Below are 23540 nucleotides of genomic sequence, written 5' to 3' on the forward strand. Positions count from 1 at the left end.
TGTAGTCAGTTCAGCGGATTTCTCTCAGTGCACATCTCTCGAGGCGAATGCTAAATGTCAAAAACATTCCAATCAATTTCCAGCAGTCTGAGCCTCGCGTTTCCTCCCTGCAGTTGTAAATTGCCGTCCCTTTCCTTTGCTTAGCTGTTGTTTTGTCTAAAATTGTGCATGTGCTATGCTGCACCAGATGTATAAAAATAGGCATATAGATAATTTAATTGAATTTAATTGAAGTCATTTTAAACAATATAACATTATTTTAGACAATTGGTGGCACTTTAACACACACACAAAAAAAAAAAAATTGTATTATTGTAACTAGGTCATGCTTGCTGTTCATGGTCTATACAGTATATAGCATTAATTACACTCAGTAATACAGAAAGCTAACTGAAGAAGGTTTTATTTAATAGTGGTTGTAGATGTGCATGAATAAAATATGCAACGGTAGCATTAATGAATAACCATGGTTATAGTCTGGAAATACATTTTTCACATGAACAATACGCTTTACTGAGTCAGCATTTCAAAAAGAAGTAGAGATCTTTTCATCCTGTGAAAGAAGTCTGGGGAATAACATGAGGAAAATGCATGAACCAATCTGTGTCTCTAGCTATGTCTTTTGTACTTGTACAGTTGGAGAGATGAGCGTATTATTATAGGCATATGTTCTTAGAGTTAATCTTTATAAGGAATGAAATATGCCCACAGCAACATTTCCACACTGCTCTCTTACACAGCTGCTGATCTTTTTACATTTATTACAGTATCACATTAATGAAATCCATTTTTTTGGTTTGTTATGTTTGTTACATTCTGTTATTGTCCTAGAAATATGTACCTCTGGAAAAAATGAAGAGAACACTGCAGTTTCTGAATCAGTTTCTCTGATTTTGCTATTTATAGGTTTATGTTTGAGTAAAATGAACATTGTGGTTTTATTCCATAGACCTCAAATAATGCAAAGAAAACAAGTTCATATTCATAAAATTTTAAGAGTTCAGAAATCAATATTTGGTGGAATAACCCTGGTGGTTTTTAATCACAGTTTTTTTTTTCATGCATCTTGTCATCATGTTCTCCTCCACCAGTCTTACACACTGCTTTTGGATAACTTTATGCTGCTTTACTCCTGGTGTAAAAATTCAAGCAGTTCAGTTTGGTGGTTTGATGGCTTGTGATCATCCATCTTCCTCTTGATTAAATTCCAGAGGTTTTTAATTTGCTAAAATCAAAGAAACTCATCATTTTTAAGTGCTCTCTTATTTTTTTTACTTAATAGACTTAACTACATAATGGCTTAACCAACACTTAACCATAACAGTGTAAAATTGAGTGTTATTGCTGCTGTTGTAATTGTTATTGTCATAATTTGAAGTGACAGTGTGTTGTCATATTATCCAGCGATCTTCTAGTGTAGGGTTTAGAAATAAATAGTATAAATGCATCATAACCACTATTGCTCTCCTGTTTTTTAAAAAAGCAGAGACTGTTTTTCAGAATGATGTTAAAGGCTCGTAGGCAATAACATGCTGTTTAGAGTTTGCTGAAACCTGCCTGAACACCTTTTGAAGTTTGCTGCACAGATAAGAAAACATCTAAGACATCTAAGCTGCTATTGCTTTAAAGCTGTATTTACTCTTGCTCTTGCTTTTCTTTACGAGGGGTAGTAAAATATGTATCATCTTTTTCAGAATAAATTGATTAATATAATGTATAATGTATAAAATATAAAAGAAATAGATGTGGTAGCCACTAAACTGAATATTAAATTGAGAAAAAAAAATCTAAATCAGTGGTTTTGAAAAGAGATAAAGAGCAAAAAAGCAAAATATGATGTATTTCTACTGACAGAAAAGCCCAGCCCTGTGTTGTGTCCTTATTATGCCCTGGGATACTAAATACAGCTCTAGAAAAATATAAGAAAGCACTTAAAAATGATGAGTTTCTTTGATTTTACCAAATTAAAAACCTCTGGAATATAATCAAGAGGAAGATGGATGATCACAAACCATCAAACCACCAAACTGAACTGCTTGAATTTTTACACCAGGAGTAAAGCAGCATAAAGTTATCCAAAAGCAGTGTGTAAGACTGGTGGAGGAGAACATGTGATTAAAAACCAGGGTTATTCCACCAAATATTGATTTATGATCTCTTAAATACTCTTTATTAATATGAACTTGTTTTCTTTGCATTATTTGAGGTCTGAAAGCTCTGCATCTTTTTTTTTTGTTATTTCAGCCATTTCTCATTTTCTGTAAATAAATGCTCTAAATGACAATATTTTATTTGGAATTTGGGAGAAAAATTGTTTGTTAATTAAATGAACTGTAAACAGATTTTACAGATATCTACAATATTTTATTACTTCATTGACTTCACTGAAGTGTGCCATTTATTTTACTTTAATCCTGAACATATGGAGATATTTGGAGGAGTGCATTAATATTATTAGTATCATGACATTCTGAATCATTGACTTCTGTTACAAATCTGATAAAATTGTTTTTTTAATATCTTAGTTAGAGGTGTGCATGTCATATTGCAGTAGTTTATTTATTTATTTATTTATTTTTTTGTCATATCACCAAGAGTATCGTTATCGCGATAATACCATGAAATATCATGATATTATTTTAGGACCATATCGCCCACCCCTAATACCCAGCCCTAATCTCTTCTATTTATATAACTTTTGGTTATGTCCTTTTATCACCATCTGATTTGGCCGTATCTACGCCTTATTAAAAAATATATAAAATAACTAAACTATAACTAAAAAAGTTTGAGAATCACTGCCGTATAAAGCGTTTTTATTTCATTTTTTTCTCGATTGAAACCTGGTCGTCTGCAGTCTCCTGTGTTAAATCAGCGCGGTGTTTGAGATTTGTTTGAAGAAGCTGAGGCTGCTCTCTCTCTCTCTCTCTCTCTCTCTCTCTTCTCTCTCTCTCTCTCTCTCTCTCTCTCTCTCTCTCTCTCTCTCTCTCTCTCCTCTCTCTCTCTCTCTCTCTCTCTCTCTCTCTCTCTCTCTCTCTTTCTCTCTGTGTGTTTTTGCACTTGTACACCCAGCAGCAACGCTCACCAGGGGGGCTTTTCCATGTGGGCACTTCAGAGAAACACTCTGAGATAGAAAAATTAGCCCACCTAACTAATGCTCTGACCCACTGGGCTAAACCAAGTGAACTCACAGAGAGCGGGACTGTGTGTACGCTGCTGGAATATAAAATCCCTTTTCACAAAAAAATTAAATAAAATCTCTTCTCTAACTTCTCTGCCTAATCCCTCGGTCATGCCTTTACTCAACTCAACTCAACACACACACACAGCAGAGCACAGCCATAGTGATGCCATACACACTGCTGCTTTTAAAAGGTCTTGTTCATTACAAAACGCAGTATAAGCTCATATATGAGTAGAATGTAGCTGCAGCCATTATAAAACCAGTCGTTCCCAGTGGAATTAGCTGGTTCAGATTCGCTTGTACTATTCCAGCGCCAAAGGCAATAATCCAGCATCCTCTGAGCTGACGAGATGCCTTTAAATCTGCAGGGAATACTGCTGAGCTAGAGTGAGTAACTAAAACATGTAGTTCATATTTCTGTTATATAGAAATATAGCGCCAGAATCATGAGCATTGGATCTGTAAAATAAAATTCAGTAACCAATTCCGCAGTTATTAAAAGCAATTTCTTATAAACATTAGGCTGAGAATGGATATACAGTAGAGTACACTGTAAAAATGTCCTTTTACAGGCTTTCCCAATACATTTTACAGTATTTTCCTGTATGTGTTTTCTCAAGAAATTCACTAAATACGATTTGTTGTGATTTTACAAAACACTTTTCTTTGGATTAGTGGACTACACAACTGAACTTTCTCTTTTAAGAAAGCTTTCATTATTTAAAAAAAATTCTATACTATTGTGTTCATATATCACTGTCACATACACTTTGTAACTGCACAAAATATGCAAGAAAATACATGCAATTAAACACTTCTGATTGTTAATTTAAACTTAAGCTTGCTAATCTAGCATGATTGCTCTGTTTTTGAGCAGCACAAAAACAAAAATCTGCACATTTCTGACAGTAATTCCAGCAGAAAGAAAACTGAATAATAATAAAATAAAATAAATACGATTTTAAAGCACTAAAATATGTAATAGTCATTGCTAAAATGTAGAGCTTAGATTGGGCCCAAAAAATTCGACCTGGCCTGAGCCTGTACACTTTCTGCCCAAAACCCGATCCGCCCCGTCCCATAAACTATCATTATGAGCCCGAGCCTGATTTAAATTCAACATTTTTAGTAAGTAGAGCGTTAAAACTGAGCTTTTTAAAAACATTTTCAGGCTGTTTGAATTAGTGAACAACACTGAAGAAGCATAGACTTGTCATTACTTAATTTAAAACCATTACTTTACTTTTACTTTAACCATTACTTAAAGTAAAACCAATATATTTCAGCTTGGCTCTGCACTCTATGCATCCAGATATAAGCGAAAAGGCATTTATCCCATTCTTACAGTGTAGAACCTCACAAAACAGCCTATTGATCACACCAGAGCATCAAAACAGTAAAGTCAGCTGTTTTCCTAAGCTCTCTACAATGCCGCCTGGATCGGCTACTTCAAATATGTGGCTCCACAAACATCAGCGGAGCCTCGTGCTACTTTCATCTCAGCAGCCTGATCTCAGATTTGGCATCGTAAGAGGAAAGCCCGGGACTTGGCAGCAAATAAACTGGGTGAAAAGAACAAAACACATGAAAAGAAAAACAGAATAAACACATATCCAGAAGGCATGCCTTCCCCCGTTCTTCCTGAGAGAAATGAGCAGCATTTCTTGCGCTGTTCCAAATTGGTGTGCTGCCGTTTCGCGGGGTTTGCACTAGTTGTGTCAAGCGTATCCCCTGATGGGATCAAAAATTTAGCAGTCTGCGCCTGTGCTGATACTAGTCAACAAGACAGCGCCTCAGACAGAGGAGCCACTTTGATCAGCACCGTGCTGGAACGCTCCTCCGTTCCTCCACCATCCTGATCCTTCCCCTCCATAGAGACTCGCTATGCAGCTCATGTGGAGAGGGCCCGGGCTCTGTTCAACTTTATTCAGCTACACTTACACATGCACAGGGATCAAGGCCAGATCTTAGAGAGGCAGGGCTCTCCTGCCAAGTCCTAGCAAAAAAAAAAAAAAAACCTCTTATATCTGTCTTTAATAGACTTTAACACATATACACTTTAACACTAAAGTGACAATTATTGTTAGAGTTATTCTGAGAGGAAATGCTGTTTGTACCCTCTAATGGAATAAAGACATAGACAAAGACATGCATACAGTGAGTTTTTAGGCCTTTTTCTCAGTCACATGACATCACATAACGCTGTTCAGTAGCTCCTCCATTTCCACTCGCTGTTGTGTTTTTTTAACGTGGATCTCCGTGGAAACCATGAGGTGCCCAAAGTGTAATTACAGTGTGCAGCAGTAGACAAATATCTATTTTATTAAAGGCGAGGAGACGAAACTCAGAGATGTGCGTCCGGACGGGACTAAAATTACCGGAGGAGCACGGAGTTCAGAGAAAAACAGTAGATAATTCAGCCTGTAATTTATTTATCAGAGGACGTCTGAGAAAAACACGTACATGATCGTTCTGGACGGGAATAAAATCACAGAGGATAAAACAACCCCATAAAAGAGAGAGAAAATTACCCCAGAACCCCCTTAGAAACTAATCCCATCCAGACAGACCTATAGTCTAATATCTTATATGATGCGTTTAAAAACTCCAGCAGCACTGCTGTCAAAATATAGAACTACTATTTAGTGTCCTATATGATCAGTGGAGCTGATTGAATGCACAGTAAATGTAGAAAGAAACTGATTGGACTGTGTATTTTTTATTTTTGAATAAAAACTTTTTTTTGCTTAGTTCAGAAAAGAAATATGAACTTAAACACTACACCTAAATAAAATATAAATTAAATATCTGTAGAGTACACTCTAAAATATACGAACAATTTTGCACATGACAATCCTAAAAAAATCAATAAATAAATAAACGTGATAAATTAATCACAATATTTCTACAGTACAGACAACCTGTATCTTCACCATCATAGTTTTACATACATTTTATACTAAAAATTGATTATCACTCACATTATTCCTACATTAAAATCTGTTTTTGTTCCAAATAATACAGTATCTACTACAAAAAGGTGCTTGTAAGACACAGTTAAAGCTTTGATTAAGATTCATCAAGAGAGGCTTAAAGAGAGAAAATAAAAGCAGAGGCATGAATATTGTATGTCTGCGTGTAATCAGCAGAGGGCACTGAGACTGCACCACAGAACAGCCCAAAATAAAAGAGCTCCACTAACCTCACCAAAACAGTATGAATATTTCACATCAGACATTTGATATGTATATGTGAGGTGGGAGAGGTGGTGGGAAACGGAGCTCAGCTGAAATAACGACGCACACAGCAGCTAATTATGTATTGGATAAGGGGGGGGGGGTTGCTATATCTGAAATGAGATAAGAAGCAGTGAATATAAAATGTGCTTTAAATTATGAGGGGAAAAATATGACAGGCAGCCCTGCTTTTTAATGTCAAAGCCGATGAATGATGGATTGAATGATGGATTGAATAAATCCGTGAAAGAAGGGTGAGAAAATGATGAACAGATCACTGCACATTCATCTACTAGGGAATTCAAATGTATTGTCTGATAGCATCACATCTTGATCCGCTGTATTCTGTATCCTGAAGGTCCCGGTGTCAAATGCATTGCAGGAGATGCGCTCGGAAGCAACAAATGCGTTGTGCCTGTCAGCTCAGTGTGAAATAGAATTAATTCAGTGGTCAGAGTAATTCTTTATGGTCAGAGTCTCAGCCCGGTGTAACGGAGATGACATTGACAAGGACAAGTCTGTCATATTGCATAGAACATTTATAATCATATAACAGAAATTGTGATATACAGCTCTGAAAAAAATGAGACCACTTGGACTGGAATATAATCAAGAGGAAGATGGATGATCACAAGCCATCAAACCACCAAACTGAACTGCTTGAATTAAATTTTGCACCAGAAGTGAAGCAGCGTAAAGTTATCCAAAAGCAGTGTGTAAGACTGGTGGAGGAGAAGAACATGATGCCAAGATGCATGAAATTAAAACTGTGATTAAAAACCAACCAGGATTATTCCACCAAATATTGATTTCTGAACTCTTAAAACTTTATGCATCTGAACGTTGCTTTTGCATTTTCTTTGCATTATTTGAGGTCTGAAAGCTCTGCATCTTTTTGTTATTTCAGACATTTCTCATTTTCTGTAAATAAATGCTCTAAATGAGAATATTTTTATTTGTAATTTGGGAGAAATGTTGTCTGTAGTTTATAGAATAAAAAAACAATGTTCATTTTACTCAAACATAAACCTATAAATAGTAAAATCAGAGAAACTGAAGTGCTGAATGTACAGAATTATATCAAAGAATCCTGACATCCTGAAAGTTAAACTCAGTAATCATAGGTCTAAACACTTGAATCGCCTGGTCTCATCCCATTTCCTCACATTCAGTTAGATCAGGCAGCACACTGAGCCGCTGGCTAAACTCATCCACCTCAACGTCTTTAAAGTGGAGCTAAACAAAAGCGGATCAATACAGTGCGCTTCAGAACCGTTTGTGGGGCTGCTGGGTGGTGGAGGAAGTGGCCTGATAGCAGTCGGGCCACATTGAGATGCTGCACACTCGCGCAGACGCTCTGTTCTGGGGTTGGACGCGATGCTACCCTCCTCTTAGCATTCTGAGCCACAGAAGCGTCCAGACCCGGCGTCTGATTAACTCAGTCCCTCTGGAGAGTAGACAAGTGGGCCACTTCAAGAGGGGAATTTAATGGAGACAAAAGATGACCAAAAAAAAAAAGAGAGAGAAATAAATCAGCGTGTCCAGATGTGTGATGGATTGAAATGGGCATTGCGTGACAGATTTCCAGCACAGAGTCTACTGAAGGAAAGAATTAGCTGCAGAGGAATCTGGAAATTAAATACTGTCATAAACACGGCACTCGAATAGATTAGAAATGTAATTACCTTAAATAATTATTACTATGCATCAACACGTCTGATATCAATGCAAAAGTATGTTGTAGTGATAATTAATCAATAATAATACGAACAATGAATAAACAAATAAATTATAACTTATTTTTTGGTTGACATGCATTATATTTACTATCAAAGATTGATATATAAATTAAAATATGTACCTAAATACATACCAAACGTATTATTTTGCAACAACTTATTGCAGTACAATGCACTGCAATACTAGAGTAACTTGTATGAGCAAGTGGTTTCCTTAAATTGTTTATTCAGCCGGTACCACTTTAAAATAAGACTACCTTCATACTAACTTCATTTATTAATGGTTACTAATTAGGTTGCAAATGCCTTAAAAATCATTAATAATCAGTTATAACACATACATAGAAAGGGCAACAATGACCTGTTGTTTGTCAAATAGTGAACCCACAGCCACCTATACTGTTGCCCTTTCTACGTACAGTATGTGTAATAACTGATTATTAATGATTTTTAAGGTATTTACAACCTAATTTGTAACCATTAATAAACTGATTGTAAACCATTTATAAACCCTTTATAAAGGTAGTCTTATTTTAAAGTGGTACCATTCAGCCAGACTAGTTTATTTTATTCTTACTACAGGTCTGTAATAAATCATCAGAAATGTACCTCTCTTTTCATTCGCTCACAAATGTGTCTGTGTCTATGTATCTTCAGCAGTAATTTGGCTGTGCTAAAAGAATAACTGTTAATTACAGTCATTACTGCTGAGGATCTATTTTACACAGTATATTAACTACAGCCCTGAGCATACTGGTTCTATAGTTAGGGTATAGACAGATTTATCCGTTGACTTAGACTGCATTTATATGGTCATGTTCATGTGTCCATGAGTCTATGAGTATTTTTAAGGTGGTTGGAGGAGTCGCAACTAAAACAGATACAAATCTGATCACTCAAATCACTTCAGGAGATGTTCTGAGACACATTTAAATATATACAAACCCTGTCAATTAAAACTATTTAGGAGGTGGTCTGCGACGCACTTAAAACATTTTAAACAGATACACTCAAACACCTTTATAAGATGGTCTGAGACGCACTTAAAAGATACAAATCTGATCACTCAAACACCTTTATAAGGTGATCTGAGACGCACTTAAAGCAGATACAGATCTGATCGCTCAAACACCTTTATAAGGTGGTCTGAAACGCACTTTAAGACCTTAAAACAGATACAAATCTGATCACTCAAAAACCCTTATAAGGTGGTCTGAGACACACTTAAAGCAGATATAAATCTGATCACTTAAACACCTTTATAAGGTGGTCTGAGACGCACTTAAAAGATACAAATCCGATCACTCAAATCACTTCAGGAGATGTTCTGAGACGTGTTTAAATATATACAAACCCTGTCAATTCAAACAATTTAGGAGGTTGTCTGAGACGCACTTAAAACATTATATCTGGATAAATCTAAAACACATAAAAATCTTGTTTAAAAGTGTAAACAAACCCAAAACACATTTTAAACAGATACAAGTTCGAACACTCAAACACCTTTATAAGGTGGTCTGAGACGCACTTAAAGCAGATACAACCTCATCAATCAAAACTATTTAGGAGTTGGTCTGAGATGCACTTAAAACAAAATCGAATCAGATCACTTAAACTACTTCAGAAGGTGGGCTGAGACACACTTAAAATAGATACAATTCTGAATAGAGTGTCATAGATAAATGATTAAATAAATGTCCAATCAGGACATTTTGCCTTACAGGGCATAGACCACATGGCAGTGCACAGCAGTGCCCATATAATTATTACTACTCTTCTTCAGCATTAGTGTATTTCTAATATGTTTTTATACTGAACATTTCGCTAGTTGACCTCAGTCTGACTGTTATTTGTTAAATCAGTGCCCAGCAATGTCTTACAGCTCCAGCGTTCGCTGTTGTACAGAGTAAAACATTAGAGCACTGCTTTAGGTACAAACATCACGCAACGGCAGCGCGATTGAAAAAGCGAAGTTTATGTCTAGAGGCTTTTCCTATATACAGATTGATGTCGAACATTAGCTGCCTGATGGGGCAATAAACAATAAAGCCAGTTTATGAGAAAGGGTGCTCTCAAACTGTTCTTGAACAAGGACAATTGACTCTATGTGTGTGTGTGTTTATGTGTGTGTGTGTGTGTGTGTTTGTTTGAGGGTGTCAGTCCTTCCAGGCCACAACTCAGCAGAGATTACCAGTTACTATCTGGATTTAACTCATGAAAATCTCAATAATTAGCAGATGAGCTGAATCAGGTGTATAAAAGGAAGGCTCACACTTTTACTCAGTGATAAAACTCCTGCATCCGGACTGCAATTGTAAAAACAGGAGGATCAGTGAGTTTTTAGGCTTTTTTTTCGGTCACATGACATCACAACGCTGTTCAGTAGCTCCTCCATTTCCACTCACTGTTGTGTTTTTAACGTGGATCTCCATGGAAACCACGGCGCGGCCAACATGTAATTACGGTGCGCGGCAGAGGACAAATAGCTATTTTATTAAAGGCGAGGAGACGAACCTCAGAGATGTGCGTCTGGACGGGACTAAAATTACCGGAGGAGCACGGAGTTCAGAGAAAAACAGTAGATAATTCAGCCTGTAATTTTCTCAGAGGATGTCTGAGAAAAATGCCTACATGATCGTTCTGGACGGGAATAAAATCACAGAGGATAAAAAAACTCATAAATGAGAAAATTACCCCAAAATGACCCCCTAAAAAACGAATCCCGTCCAGATAGGGCTATACAATTCTAGGCACAACAAGAATTCATTTTTTAGAGTAATTTAAAGACCTGGTGCTTATAAGAGTGGTTAACTGTTTGCTAATGTATTCCGAATTATAATGAACTTAAGTCAGGCCTGTTCATATCTAGCTCTACCATTAGAGATTTCTCAGAGAAGACTCAGATATGCATGATTTATTCAGTGACTCAACCAGAAAATAAGATGGAAAAAGACATACTTCGTGCAAAAACTTGAACCACTGCATAATCCAAATCTATTTCTGCTTTTTTTTGCTATGTTTTCTGCTGTAAAAAGTCTAAATAACTGGAGTGTAGCTTATTATACTGTATGTATAGATGCCATTTAAATCTTTTGCATTATGTTTTTGATCTATTTTGGAATCTATTCACAGTATATTGTAATATAATCCACTTTTATATGGTCCATCTGCCTCAACTCACTGAGTAGTTTCTGGGTAGTTTCAGGAAGGTTAAAGAACTTGCTCTGAGAAAATCTGTGGATCCCCTGGTGGAGTTTTATCAGGGAGCAAAAGGGCAGAGTTGCTCAGCTTTAGACAGTCAGGGTCTGATGTCAGGGTCTGTTTGAGTAATAAATGGAGGAACGGAAGAAGAGCAGGATGGGAAAGTCTTAGAAAACTAAATATTTGGCTCTTCGTTCTTCAGTAAACCTTGCCATAGGCATTCATCTCACACACAGACATAACAATAACGTTTAAAAATAATTGCTAGCGCAAATACACTTTTCTTCACTAAATATGCTTAGCCTGATAAATGAATAAAAGGGCAAACATATCATTTTCTTGCCAAAAGGAAAACATATTTACTGCTCTCTCATTTGCAATTCAATGAGGGTATAGTCTCTTAGCGTGGGAAAGTACAATGGTCTGCTTTGCATTGTGTTTTACTGTCATATTCCAGGAGAGCAGCATCTTAAATATTCTGTTAACCATTTTTAAAGCACATTAAAGGCTTTTTGAAACTGTGTAGTTTATTTTTTACAGATTACATTGTCTGTAATAGCAGATCTGCAAATCGCCAAACAAAAAACTGTCCAAATGTTTGTGGACGACCCTTCTAATGAACACGTTCAGCTACTAGCAACCATTGTTGACACAGATTTGCAAATGCTCATATACTCATATACAGCTTGTCCAGTTCCTGTAGGGAATAGCGCTCCTCTCTGGAGCAGATAAACATGTACCAATTGGAACCATCCCTAATGCAAGGCATGGGCTATAGAGGGGTATAAAGCCACCCAGCATTTATTGAGCTGTGGCGCATACGATAAAAAACTAAAAAATGATGTGTTGGTTGGTTGGTGCTGCAGTTGGTCTGCAGGTTTAGGTTCAGCAACAGTATGTGCTGAAAGAATGAGGTCAGCTGACTCTACCTGAATATACTGAATATAGACCAGGTTATTCTTCCATCAATGGATTTATTTTTTCTTTCCTGATTATACGCACGGCCATATTCCAAGATGACAATGTCAGAACAATTCATGGTGCTGGAATTGTGAAAGAGTTCAGGGTTCAGGGAGCATGAGATCATCATTTATCATTTTCACACATGGATTGAGAGAGAGTTCACCACAGAGTCCAGATCTAAACCTCATTGAGAATCTTTGGGATGTGCTGGATGGAGAAGAGCTGCTTTGTGCAGCGGTTGGTCAGACTCTACCATCATCAATGCTGCTGCAAGATCTTGGTGAAAAATTAATAAATTGATGCAACACTGGATTAAAATAAATGAATGAACATTGCAGAAGCTTATCGAAACAATGCCACAGTGAATGCAGCGTGCAGCAATCAAAGATAAAGGCGGTCCAACCAAGTATTAGAGTGTGACCTTTTTTTGGTGGCGACTTTGTTTTTTTGGCTTATTAATTGGAGACCACCAACAGAGATCTGCTGCCATGTGCTCAGTGGTTGGTCTGTGTGGAGCAGCAGTTCTTCTGATATGAGAGGAGAATATTTTAAAAAGCAAATGTTTCAGTCAATCAAGTGCAGTTTTGTGTAACTCCTGTATTTACTGGGCTCAATTTGTATAAAAATAGACAGTAAAAAGTTTCCCGAACTTATCCTTAACCCTTGTGTGGTGTTCGGGTCTGTGGGACCCGTTTTCATTTTTCATCAAATGATACTAAAAAAAAAAAAATTTTCTAACTCAAACTCATTGGCATTGGCTCATTTTTTGTGAAAAACATATATCAAAACACATTTTCGATAAACACACACTGTACACCCCCCCCCACACACACACACACATTTATATTACATACAGTATGTTTGGCCAAGGGCTAATAAACATTGCCTCATTTGTAAATTAGAAACAAATTGTAAACAAATGTTCTACTCATATCTTGAGTTTAATTCATTTTCTTCTACATTTTATTAAAAAACTAATAAAAAAAGAGTAGCACTTTTTAAAAGAAATGTAACATAAGAAAGGTAAAGGGCAAATATTAACCATGTAAGCTGTTTATATTGCTTACAATTTAGGTGAAGCGAGCATGTGTAAAGCAGTTTAATGTAGAATTGCTTAATTTTGTTAAATTAAATACAAGTAACAAAGTAAACGAGTAACACAAATATGAACACCACACAAGGGTTAACTAAACATTAAGCAAGTTCTACTTCTTTACTTCTTAGTCCCTCCGTTTGTTGAGGGACTAAGATCTTTTCAGAACAGCTGTGAGCTTTGTGAAACTCCACGGCTGTGGAAGAAGCTGGTGTGTGTGGCAGAGCAGCAGCTGATGCTGTGTGACAGGAAAGCTGAGAGAGGAAGCCAGAAGGCCCCTGAAGCGCTCTCAGGTTGTCAGATACAGTGTGTGTGAGGGAGCCATAAATCACCTAGTGTACCATCTCCAAAGACTAAAGCCTCATTACATGGATGAAAGACACGGCCTTTTGTTCATATTCATCAGCTATTGTTGTTTAATGCTCGTTTTCTCAAGAAGCTGCTGGAGGTCTAAATGCATAAACATGTTTACACCCCTTTCTCGTACCTCTCTGTGGGAAGTGCACTTAGAGATGCTCAAAAAAAGACTTTTATAAGCCACATGATGAAAGTAAGCAGTCCAAGACTTTCATCTTGCTTTTTTGTGCTTTATTATCATATGTTTGTTGGGTAAAGGTCCAGGATAAACAGCGTAGTAAGGTAAATTTACGGGCTTGAGTGGCAGTTTCATCATGCATCAACTTGCGTCACTCGGGAATACGGGAATGTCTGCTGCAATTTTTCTTTCAATTAAATGCCTTTGATGCAGTTCTCTTTGAAAACATGATGCTTTTTGAATGCATTCTATACATTCAAAGATGCACCACATAACATGCATGAAAGAAATGACTGGAAATTAAACAATTGCACAATTTAAGTACTCTCCGCTATGCAAACGAGATGTATTAATGTATAACAACAGTGGATTCAGAATAAACTCAAGTATATCATTTTATGCATTCTGGTAGCTCCTTTGCTTCTGTGTTAAACTGAGCGAGAAGCTCAGTAAAAAGAGTTTCAGAGAGAAATCCTGAGAGAGATCAGCCCAATCTCAGCATGACCATCAAACTCGCACAGCCCAGTAATTGTCTCACAGCTGATAAACTCTCTGAAATTGCTCCTATAATTTGAGTGGTTTAGAGGCGTGGTTAAGACCGAGTGAAGACTAGTTCAGACTTACCCTGACTTTACCACCGGATAATCAGTTTGTCTAGTACAGCCCTATCTGGAATATATTTTACTCTTCTACTCTGTGATAAAACTCTTAAATCTGGGCTGCAATTGAAAAAAACAGGAGGACCAGTGAGTTTTTTCTTTTTTTTGCTTTCTCGGTCACATGACATCACGTTCAGTAGCTCCTCCATTTTCACTCGCTGTTGTGTTTTTTGAACGTGGATCTCCGTAGAAATGCGTGCTCAAAGTGTAATTACAGTGCGCGGCAGTGGAAAAATATCTATTTTATTAAACGCGAGGAGACGAAACTCAGAGATGTGGACGTCTGAGAAAATCACGTACATGATCGTTCCGGACAGAAATAAAAGGCCAATCGTCCCACCCATTTAGCTGCTACTGCCGAGTAGCATCACAGCGCTAACGCTCGGAGGAAAGCGCAGTGACTCTGGTGGTTCTGATACATCAGCTCACAGATGCAGCCTTGTGCTGATCCACATCACCCTAGGAGTGATGAGGGGAAAAAGAGAGCGCAATCTACTGTACTGTACTGTACCCACCCAGAGAGAGCAAGGATAACTGTGCTCTCTCGGGATTTCGGCGGCTGATGGCAAGATGCATAAACAGGATTCGAACTGGCAATCTCCTGACCAACATTTTCTTTTTTGTGCATTCCTAACAGAAAACACAGTGTAACACAGTAGCGCAATCCAATATTTACAAAAGAGTAAAGTTGAGCTTCTACTGTTGAACTTCTAGTGCCCTGTTCAGTGCTGTAACACATCACACCGTGGCATGTGTATTTTGTATATTATAAAACCCAGGCAATACCCAGCCTCAGCAAAGAATGGGACCAGAAATAAAACCGTAACCTAAAAAAAAATGTCCGCTGGAGCCCTATTCCCATTATGTCATGGCACATAAGGCCCGAGTTCTTCGCATTTGAGGTTTCCAGCTCCTACTTTCAGTTCATCAATCATGGCTCCACCTAGGTGTATGAAAAGCTAGATTGGTTTTTATACTTCAATCCCATGACTTCCGCCTCCCAATATTGCACGGCTCCCACCGCCATTAATCATACCATCACCTGACACAGTGAGGAATTTTGGCAGACAATCCCATCCACGGCTGGACGGGTCCCAAGAATTCTCTGAGAGCTGAAACTGCGCTGCGTGTTCGAGGCGAACCTCCTCAACATTTTAATTTGAGGAGGTTTTCTCAGTTAACACTCGTCCCAAAAATAAACAGCAGGTGAAGGGAACGCATCTCAGGGGTGGAGGTGTGCTGGAGAAATGGCTTATGCAAATCAGGAGGGAAGGCGGGAGGGATAGGTGTGTTTAAAGTAAAGACACACACCACGCACCAGAAACCCACCGTGTGCTGCGCTAATGATGCCTGTTGACGTGCTGCTCGTTCAGCTGCCTCGCATTTTATTTAACAAGCTATTTTCTGACTTACATAAAACTCCTGACTGCTCACTTTATATTTAGTTATATTTAAAAAAAAAACGTTGTCAGAAAGTTGGCTGGATTTGATAAATGGTTGCACTGGGGAGAGATAAAATCTGTTAAAAACAATAGAATATTAAATGAGTTTTACCTTTTACAAACATTCATTATAAAAACTAAAATTACATGAACTATTAGCCTATAATATACAGCTCTGGAAAAAAATAAGAGACTACTTATTCATCAAAATGATGAGTTTATTTGATTTTACCAAATTGAAAACCTCCAGAATATAATCAAGAGGAAGATGGATGATCACAAACCATCAAACCACCAAATTTTTTGCACTTCAATGACTGAAATAAGAAAAAAGATGCAGAGCTTTCAGACCTCAAATAATGCAAAGAAAACAAGTTCATATTCATAAAGTTTTAAGAGTTCAGAAATAATCAATATTTGGTGGAATAATCCTGATGGTTTTAATCACAGTTCTCGTGAATCTTGGCATCATGTTCTCCTCCACTAGTCTTACACACTGCTTTTGGATAACTTTATGCTGCTTTACTCCTGGTGCAAAAATCAAGCAGTTCAGTTTGGGAAACCTTTTGATTATATTTATTTATTATATATCAGAGGTTTTTAATTTGGTAAAATAAAAAAAAACTCCTAATTTTAAAGTGCTCTCTTATGTTTTCTACAGAGCTGGAATTGAGCATCAGGAAACTACAGTACAGTCAATGGATTTTTTTGCAGGATAAGCATGGCAGCGTTGACCGCTCCACAGTTTAAAACTCCTTCTTCCATTGAGTGAGTCAACCTGCCTCAGATAGCTACTTGCTTTTGTCAGCTTTATTGATTTTGTAGGGTGAGGTGTTCAGAGGATAAAAATAAAGGCACGTTTGATTTTGAACTTTTTCACAGTTCAGCTAGCGACTATAAGAGAAGAGCATGGAAGCTCAACACAACTGGGCCAAATATATTCCAGAGACACTTTAAAAAAAGACACAATTCATACTTTCTTTAGCAAATACATGGGAGAAATCTTAGGGTTGGTGGGGGAGCTGTTATAAATGGTTTGATGTAGCACAAACAAAAGGTTTTATTGTTGTTGCTAATCAAATATAATTAAGAGGAAGATGGACACAAGCCATTAAACCAAACTGAACTGCTTAATTTTTTGCACCAGGAGTGAAGCAGCATAAAGTTATCTAAAAGCAGTGTGTAAGACTGGTGGAGGAGAACATGATGCCAAAATGCAAGAAAAAAAAACCTGTAATTAAAAGCCACCAGGGTTATTCCACCAAATATTGATTATTTCTGAACTCTTAAAACTTTATGAATATGAACTTGTTTTCTTTGCATTATTTGAGGTCTGAAAGCTCTGCATCTCAGTGCATTTGGGTGCAATTGGGTGCATTCAAGACACAGTTTGTAAAAAGGTGATTTTTGCCATGCTTTCTTCATGATTTTGAAGAAGTTTGCAATTACAATTTGTCTTGTGAAGTCAATGATCTTAGGAGTTATTTTGGTCTAAAGCAAAATACAAAATGATGTTTAATTTTTTAAAATTACATTTTAGTTGTTGTTGTTCCTTACTTTTGTAAGTTGAATTACTCATGAAATGAAAAAGTGAGAAATGGTGATGTGGCTTGTGCAGTTTTAAGTGGGGAAAAAAAAACAAAGAAGAGGCCTTTTAGTTGAAGCCACCTGCTGCTAAAAGTAATTACACAAGCGCTGAAGAGCTGGCATTCACTTGCAGTAAGTAAATTCTTGCAGGTGAGACATTTATCTTTAAGTAAAGAAAACTGTAAAAATCTAGATTCTAATAATTATTAAGATAAATTTAAAAAAGGAAACAAATACCTCAACAATCTCAAGGACTAATTGCTTTAAAAAACCAACACAAGCTTTGAAATTCAGAACTAAAATTAAAAAAGACAGCAGTTGGCACCTCAAACCCACCGTACATCATCACCACTATCATCATCATCATCATCACCATCATCATCATAAACCCACTCTCTTACAGCACAATGTAAAATGCCTCGGGCAACTCTACGCCCCCCTCATCAAACCGGCGGAGATGAAACGTATCAGATGAAATGAATTCATGAACACGCTCACTTTTATCAAGCGTCTGAATTTTAAATCCAGCTTTAAAAAGTCCAAGTCCCACTCGACTCGTCCCACTCGACTCGTCCCACCACCCTCCACGTTGCACACCTAGACCACCCCCCCACACCAAACCCAAACACAAGAACCCGTGTCAAAGTGGCGCATTGCACAATACCCTTGATCCTGCGTCTGATGACCCCCAGCCGGCACTTCAGCTGAACGGAGAACATATCCTCCTCTCACCACCACCGCCACCTCCTCTCCTCAGCAGCTCATTGTTGGAGGACAAGAAAAAAAGAGTACGAAAGAAAGCCAAAGGGGGGAAGGAGGGAGGGAAGGAAGGAGGGAGGGAGAGAGAGGGAGGTGGGTTTAGCTGTGGAGCGAGTCACATGGCACTCTCAGGAGCGTTCCGCCACTCCGCGGAAGCGAGGGAAGAGCGCTCTAAGCTTTTTCCGAGCAATAAAGTCCCCGTCCCATCCCAGCGCTGAAAGTTGAGGCGCTCTTAAGACAAGCTGGTACCAGTCAGAGAGGAGAGCGAGAGAACGAAATGAGTGAGTGAGCGAGGGAGAGAGGGAGGGAGCGAGCGAGGGAGGGAGGGAGCAAGAGAAAAGAGAAAAAGACAAAAAAAGAAAGAGAAAAGAAAGAAAAGAGAGAAAAAAGAGCTCCAGGAACCAAAGCAGCATGGAGTTCCACGCACCTGCTTAAGGACAGACAGCTTAATGTCTAAGAGCTCCCTGTCATTTCTTTCGATCAGCGTAGGAGCGCTAATCAATATTTATAAACCTCCCTCGCTCAGAGGCTGCTGTGCTCTCTCTCTCTCTCTCTCTCTCTCTTGCTCCTTCCCCTGCTCCCACCCTCTCCTTCTCTCTATGTCACTCTCTCTCCATTTCTTTCTCTCTCTCTCTTTCTCTCGATCTCTCTACCATGCACACACACTCACCAGTATATACAGTACATACAGCTTCTACTGCTCGATGCTCTGAAATCTCATGGAGCTGCATCTACTCCCTTATTATTGAAAGCCCGGCTGCCTCAGAGACAGTATTATTAATCATACAGAGCCTCCCAGAACCTTGTGAACCGTGTAATTTAATGCACCATTGTCAGAGAATCGCAATATTTCATATTGCACTATTGTACCGAATCTCAGAAACACAGTATCGATGTTTAATGATTAGTTTACTTGTAAAAATTGGTGTCAGAAGTGGTTAATTTAGAGGATTTCAGTGTTGCGCTCTGTCGTTAAATCCCACTGTTCTGATTTCATGAATAGTAAAATTAGTTAATGTTAAACAGTTTAAAAAAATAAAAGTAAAAGAGTTAAAGAGGATGAGAAAATAGGATCTGTTTGTAGCTGCACTGTTTGGCTTGTATGCGCTGCATTGTTGCTAGGTAACCTGTATGTTGTGGAGTAATACAGTAATACATGGAGAGCTTCGGTTACAGTGCATTACCGGCTGATAACAGCACTCATAGAATGCCTCTCAGCCAATCACATCCCAGGGTCGCAACTAACTGTGATATAATATCAATCAACCAATCAATCAAATCAGTCTTTATTCTGACTCAGAAGTACTTTGAGGGCAACTCTCATTTTTTTATGTAGCCGAGCAACTAAAAATACAGTGATGGACATGACAAAAAAATAATAACTACATTTAATCATTTTAAAATGACAGTGAATAAAATATAAAAATAGATAAAAATAAAAATAAGAATAAAATAAGAATAAAACTTGTTTTAATTGATAAGAAATTAAGACCAAACGAAAATAAGATTTAGAAACAGTTAAAATTAAGCTGAAATTTACTTTTAAATAGTATAATATAAAATAAAAACAAATAAATATATTAAATAAAAAATATAATAATAATAAAAATAATAAAAGAAACATCAAAATAAGTTAAAAAAGGCAACAATACACTATTAAAACTATTAGAAAATGAAAAGAATTAAAAATAAATATATAGGAAACATATAATGATCACAGTGTGTTTTACTTATTCACACAAAACAATACATCCACTAAAACTCAACAGTGTAGAAAATAAACTTAAAAAACTCCCTCTATTTCTCTCTCTTTCTCACACACACATACACACACATTAACACACACACACACAAATACAGTATATACAGCCTGCTGCTCGGAGCTCCATGGAACTACATGTACTCCCTTATTGGAAGCCCAGCTGCCTGAGAGAGACAGTATTATTAATCATAGCAGGGCTCCCAGGACCATGTGCTTTAACACACTCGCAGTAATGTGGGATCATCACACTGTGCAACACAAATTCACACGGGTCTTACTGAAACACACCACTACATGCACTACAGCTCCCAAGGTGCAAATCATCTCAGATAGAGCGGTACACAATCTATACACACGTAAACATAATTAAAACCACTGGAAAACAAAATTAACCCTCTGGTCCCATTAAGATTTTACACTTCTGTTGGAATTTTATACTGACATGACTTTAGCTTCTGTGATACATGGCAAAAGTCACGGAACAGGACCTAGTAGCATGTGTCATGTGGTAACGAAGCTAAAAATCTAAAGAAAAGCTGTCTGCAATGATCTGTGGAATGTGAATATAGCGCAGTGGCCTCTTATCGACCATTTAAATCTAAAACCATTGGAAATCTAAGCTTACTGTAGATAAACAAAAGCACTTTACTCAACCACTTCAGTTTCTGAATCAGTTTCTCTGATTTTGCTATTTATAGGTTTATGTTTGAGTACAATGAACATTGTTGTTTTATTCTATAAACTACAGACAACATTTCTCCCAAATTACAAATAAAAATATTCTCATTTAGAGCATTTATTTGCATATTCATAAAGTTTTAAGAGTTCAGAAATAATCAATATTTGGTGGAATAACCCTGATGGTTTTTAATCACAGTTTTTTTTCATGCATCTTGGCATCATGTTCTCCTCCACCAGTCTTACACACTGCTTTTGGATAACTTTATGCTGCTTTACTCCTGGTGCAAAAGTTCAAGCAGTTCAGTTTGGTGGTTTGATTTTTAAGTGGTCTCTTTTTTTTTCAGAAAAAAATAACAACTTTTAACATAATATTGGTGGCTGATAATGTGTGCAATAATGCATATTTTCAGGTCGTTTTGTTTATTCACTTCGATTTAGGCATCCTAAGACAGTAAAATCGACATTAAAATCGAGAGAAAAATAGCTGTTTTGCAGTGTGTACTCCGCACAGTTTTTTTACGCACAGATTTACAACATTTTTATTAATACTTAAATACCGTTTTATGATGAGATGCATTGTAAGGATAACACTTTAGTGTTCATCTAAGGTCAGAGATCACATGTTTTGAATTTCCTTAACCCGATTGGCAGGGAGAGAAAGAAACTGCGCAATAGACGGAGCTGGCCGATAATAGGGGCGTTTACTTAAGCCAGAGTCACTTTTCTGTTCACATGGACAATTCTAGCCAAATGCTGCCGGTCACAATCATTACCACCAACTACGCTGTTCACTGTGAGTAGTAATACCTTTTGTGGTATATTCTGATTTTGATTTTGGAAACCACCTGACTGCATTTGGCTCCCACTGTCAGTCATTTAGCTTGAACTTGCTTGAAAAATTATTCTCGCCTTGCCATGAGCATGCTGGACACTGTTCGGCCACACTTATATTAAGATAACACCTCAAAACTTATACAGGTTTGGTCATTCGTAAGTCATCCCCTGAGGTAGCACTCTGTGCATGATCAATGTACATACTGCTGTCCCACAATCTCTGGCATGTCATTGGGTATAAACCAAAAATAAAAAAATAAAATATGAACTAATAAACTGGTTTACTGTAATTAATAACTAAGGTTAAATATGTAAATATAAAAATATGTCATTGTTAAGATGCTCATGAGACTGCAGACTACAGAAATCGTTGAAAATGTTCAGAATATTCAGAGCTCGAAGAAAGAAAGAGCTAGATCTGCTGGTGTTCACTGTATTTTTGACAGCGAATGTTAAATTAAAAGTACAGCAGCCCACTCTTCCATCCAGAGACGGCTCGTTTGTCAGCTACTGTTAGGGCAGAGGGCAAGTTTTAGCAGTCGTAGCATTTATTCTTACTTAATGCAAATGAAATTCAGCTACATCACTCATGCTCTTAAAATTTCCTATGACTTCTTCCCACAAGATCAGGTTGAAACTGTTGAGCCTGAGCTGTCTCTCTTTAAAAGGCTGCAGTGCCACACTGAAACAGAGGAGTTCCTCAGGGATTCATTTTGGGCCCGCTGTAATTGATAAAGAACTTTAAAATCCATGTGTGTCATTGTTCTTCTTACCAAATTACACAAAATCCCACCAATGTGTACAACTGACATACTACAAAACGGGTCTGAACACGGCTCCAGTGAGATGACTGTAGAACCCAAGGGACCCTTCTTTACTTTGAGCAGCACTGAGAAAACAGTTCTGTACCAAAAAGCTCAAGAACAAATATACCCACTGAGTTTCAGTCAACAAATAACAGAAAAACAAGCACTAAACAAAAACTAGGACTGTTGCCTAAATATTTTTTTTGGTGGATGATATATTGTCCCAGAAATTAATACAATAAATGATATTATTACCATTTTAAAAGCATTTTATTTCGCTAAAATATAGAAAATGTTTTAGCATAATAAAGCAGCTATAACATTTAGAAGTGCAATTAACACTAAATTCATAATAGTTTTGGGAGAGTCATAAGTTTGTATCATTTTTGGAAATTATTTTTTTTTGCTTGAGTAACACTTTATGGAGGTGCTGTTAATAATGCAGTGCTCACTGCCTGTAGCATAAACTAGTAAATTACCCAGAACTAACGACATCTCTGCTGCTGCTCCATGAACACATGACCCTCTTCCTGTATTTACTGTCTTGCCCCGCCCCAGACAGGTCTTGTGATACGTTTTGTTGAGTTTGCATTTTTCCCTACCAAACCAAACCAAAGCAAACTAGGCCAGACCAGAGAAAACCAAACCAGACCGGAGAAAACCAGTCTATATCAAACCAAACCAGAGCAAATCAAACCTGAGCAAACCAGTCTAGATCAAACCAGATCAAACCAAACAAAACCAGGGCAAATCAAACCTGAGCAAACCAGTGTAGATCAAACCAGATCAAACCAAACCAAACCAGGGCAAATCAAACCTGAGCAAACCAGTCTAGATCAAAACAGATCAAACCAAACCAAACCAGGGCAAATCAAACCAGACCGGACCAGACTAGAGCAAAACAGACCAAACCAAACCAAACCAGAGCAAATCAAACCTGAGCAAACCAGTCTAGATCAAATCAGATCAAACCAAACCAAACCAGGGCAAATCAAACCAGACCGGACCAGACTAGAGCAAAACAGACCAAACCAAATTAAACCAGAGCAAACCAGACCA

The 23540-nt window shown here is 37.5% G+C and overlaps 1 protein-coding gene across 5 annotated transcripts in view; it reads right to left on the reverse strand.

The window, feature by feature from the left end:
* The window catches only part of grip2b (glutamate receptor interacting protein 2b), a 191414-nt gene that overhangs the window by 85445 nt on the left and 82429 nt on the right, over positions 1–23540 (reverse strand). The window contains exon 1 of one of the 5 annotated variants that reach the window (XM_022682190.2): positions 18304–18605. The exons of the other annotated variants lie outside the window; for them this stretch is intronic. Within the exon in view, the coding sequence (XP_022537911.2) occupies positions 18304–18358 (55 nt within the window). The 5' untranslated portion in view covers positions 18359–18605. Of the gene's footprint in view, positions 1–18303; positions 18606–23540 lie in introns of those variants that run through there. 5 annotated transcript variants of the gene reach the window in all.

This window comes from Astyanax mexicanus, chromosome 24 (assembly GCF_023375975.1).
Source record: "Astyanax mexicanus isolate ESR-SI-001 chromosome 24, AstMex3_surface, whole genome shotgun sequence".
NCBI classification, from domain to species: Eukaryota; Metazoa; Chordata; class Actinopteri; order Characiformes; family Acestrorhamphidae; genus Astyanax; species Astyanax mexicanus.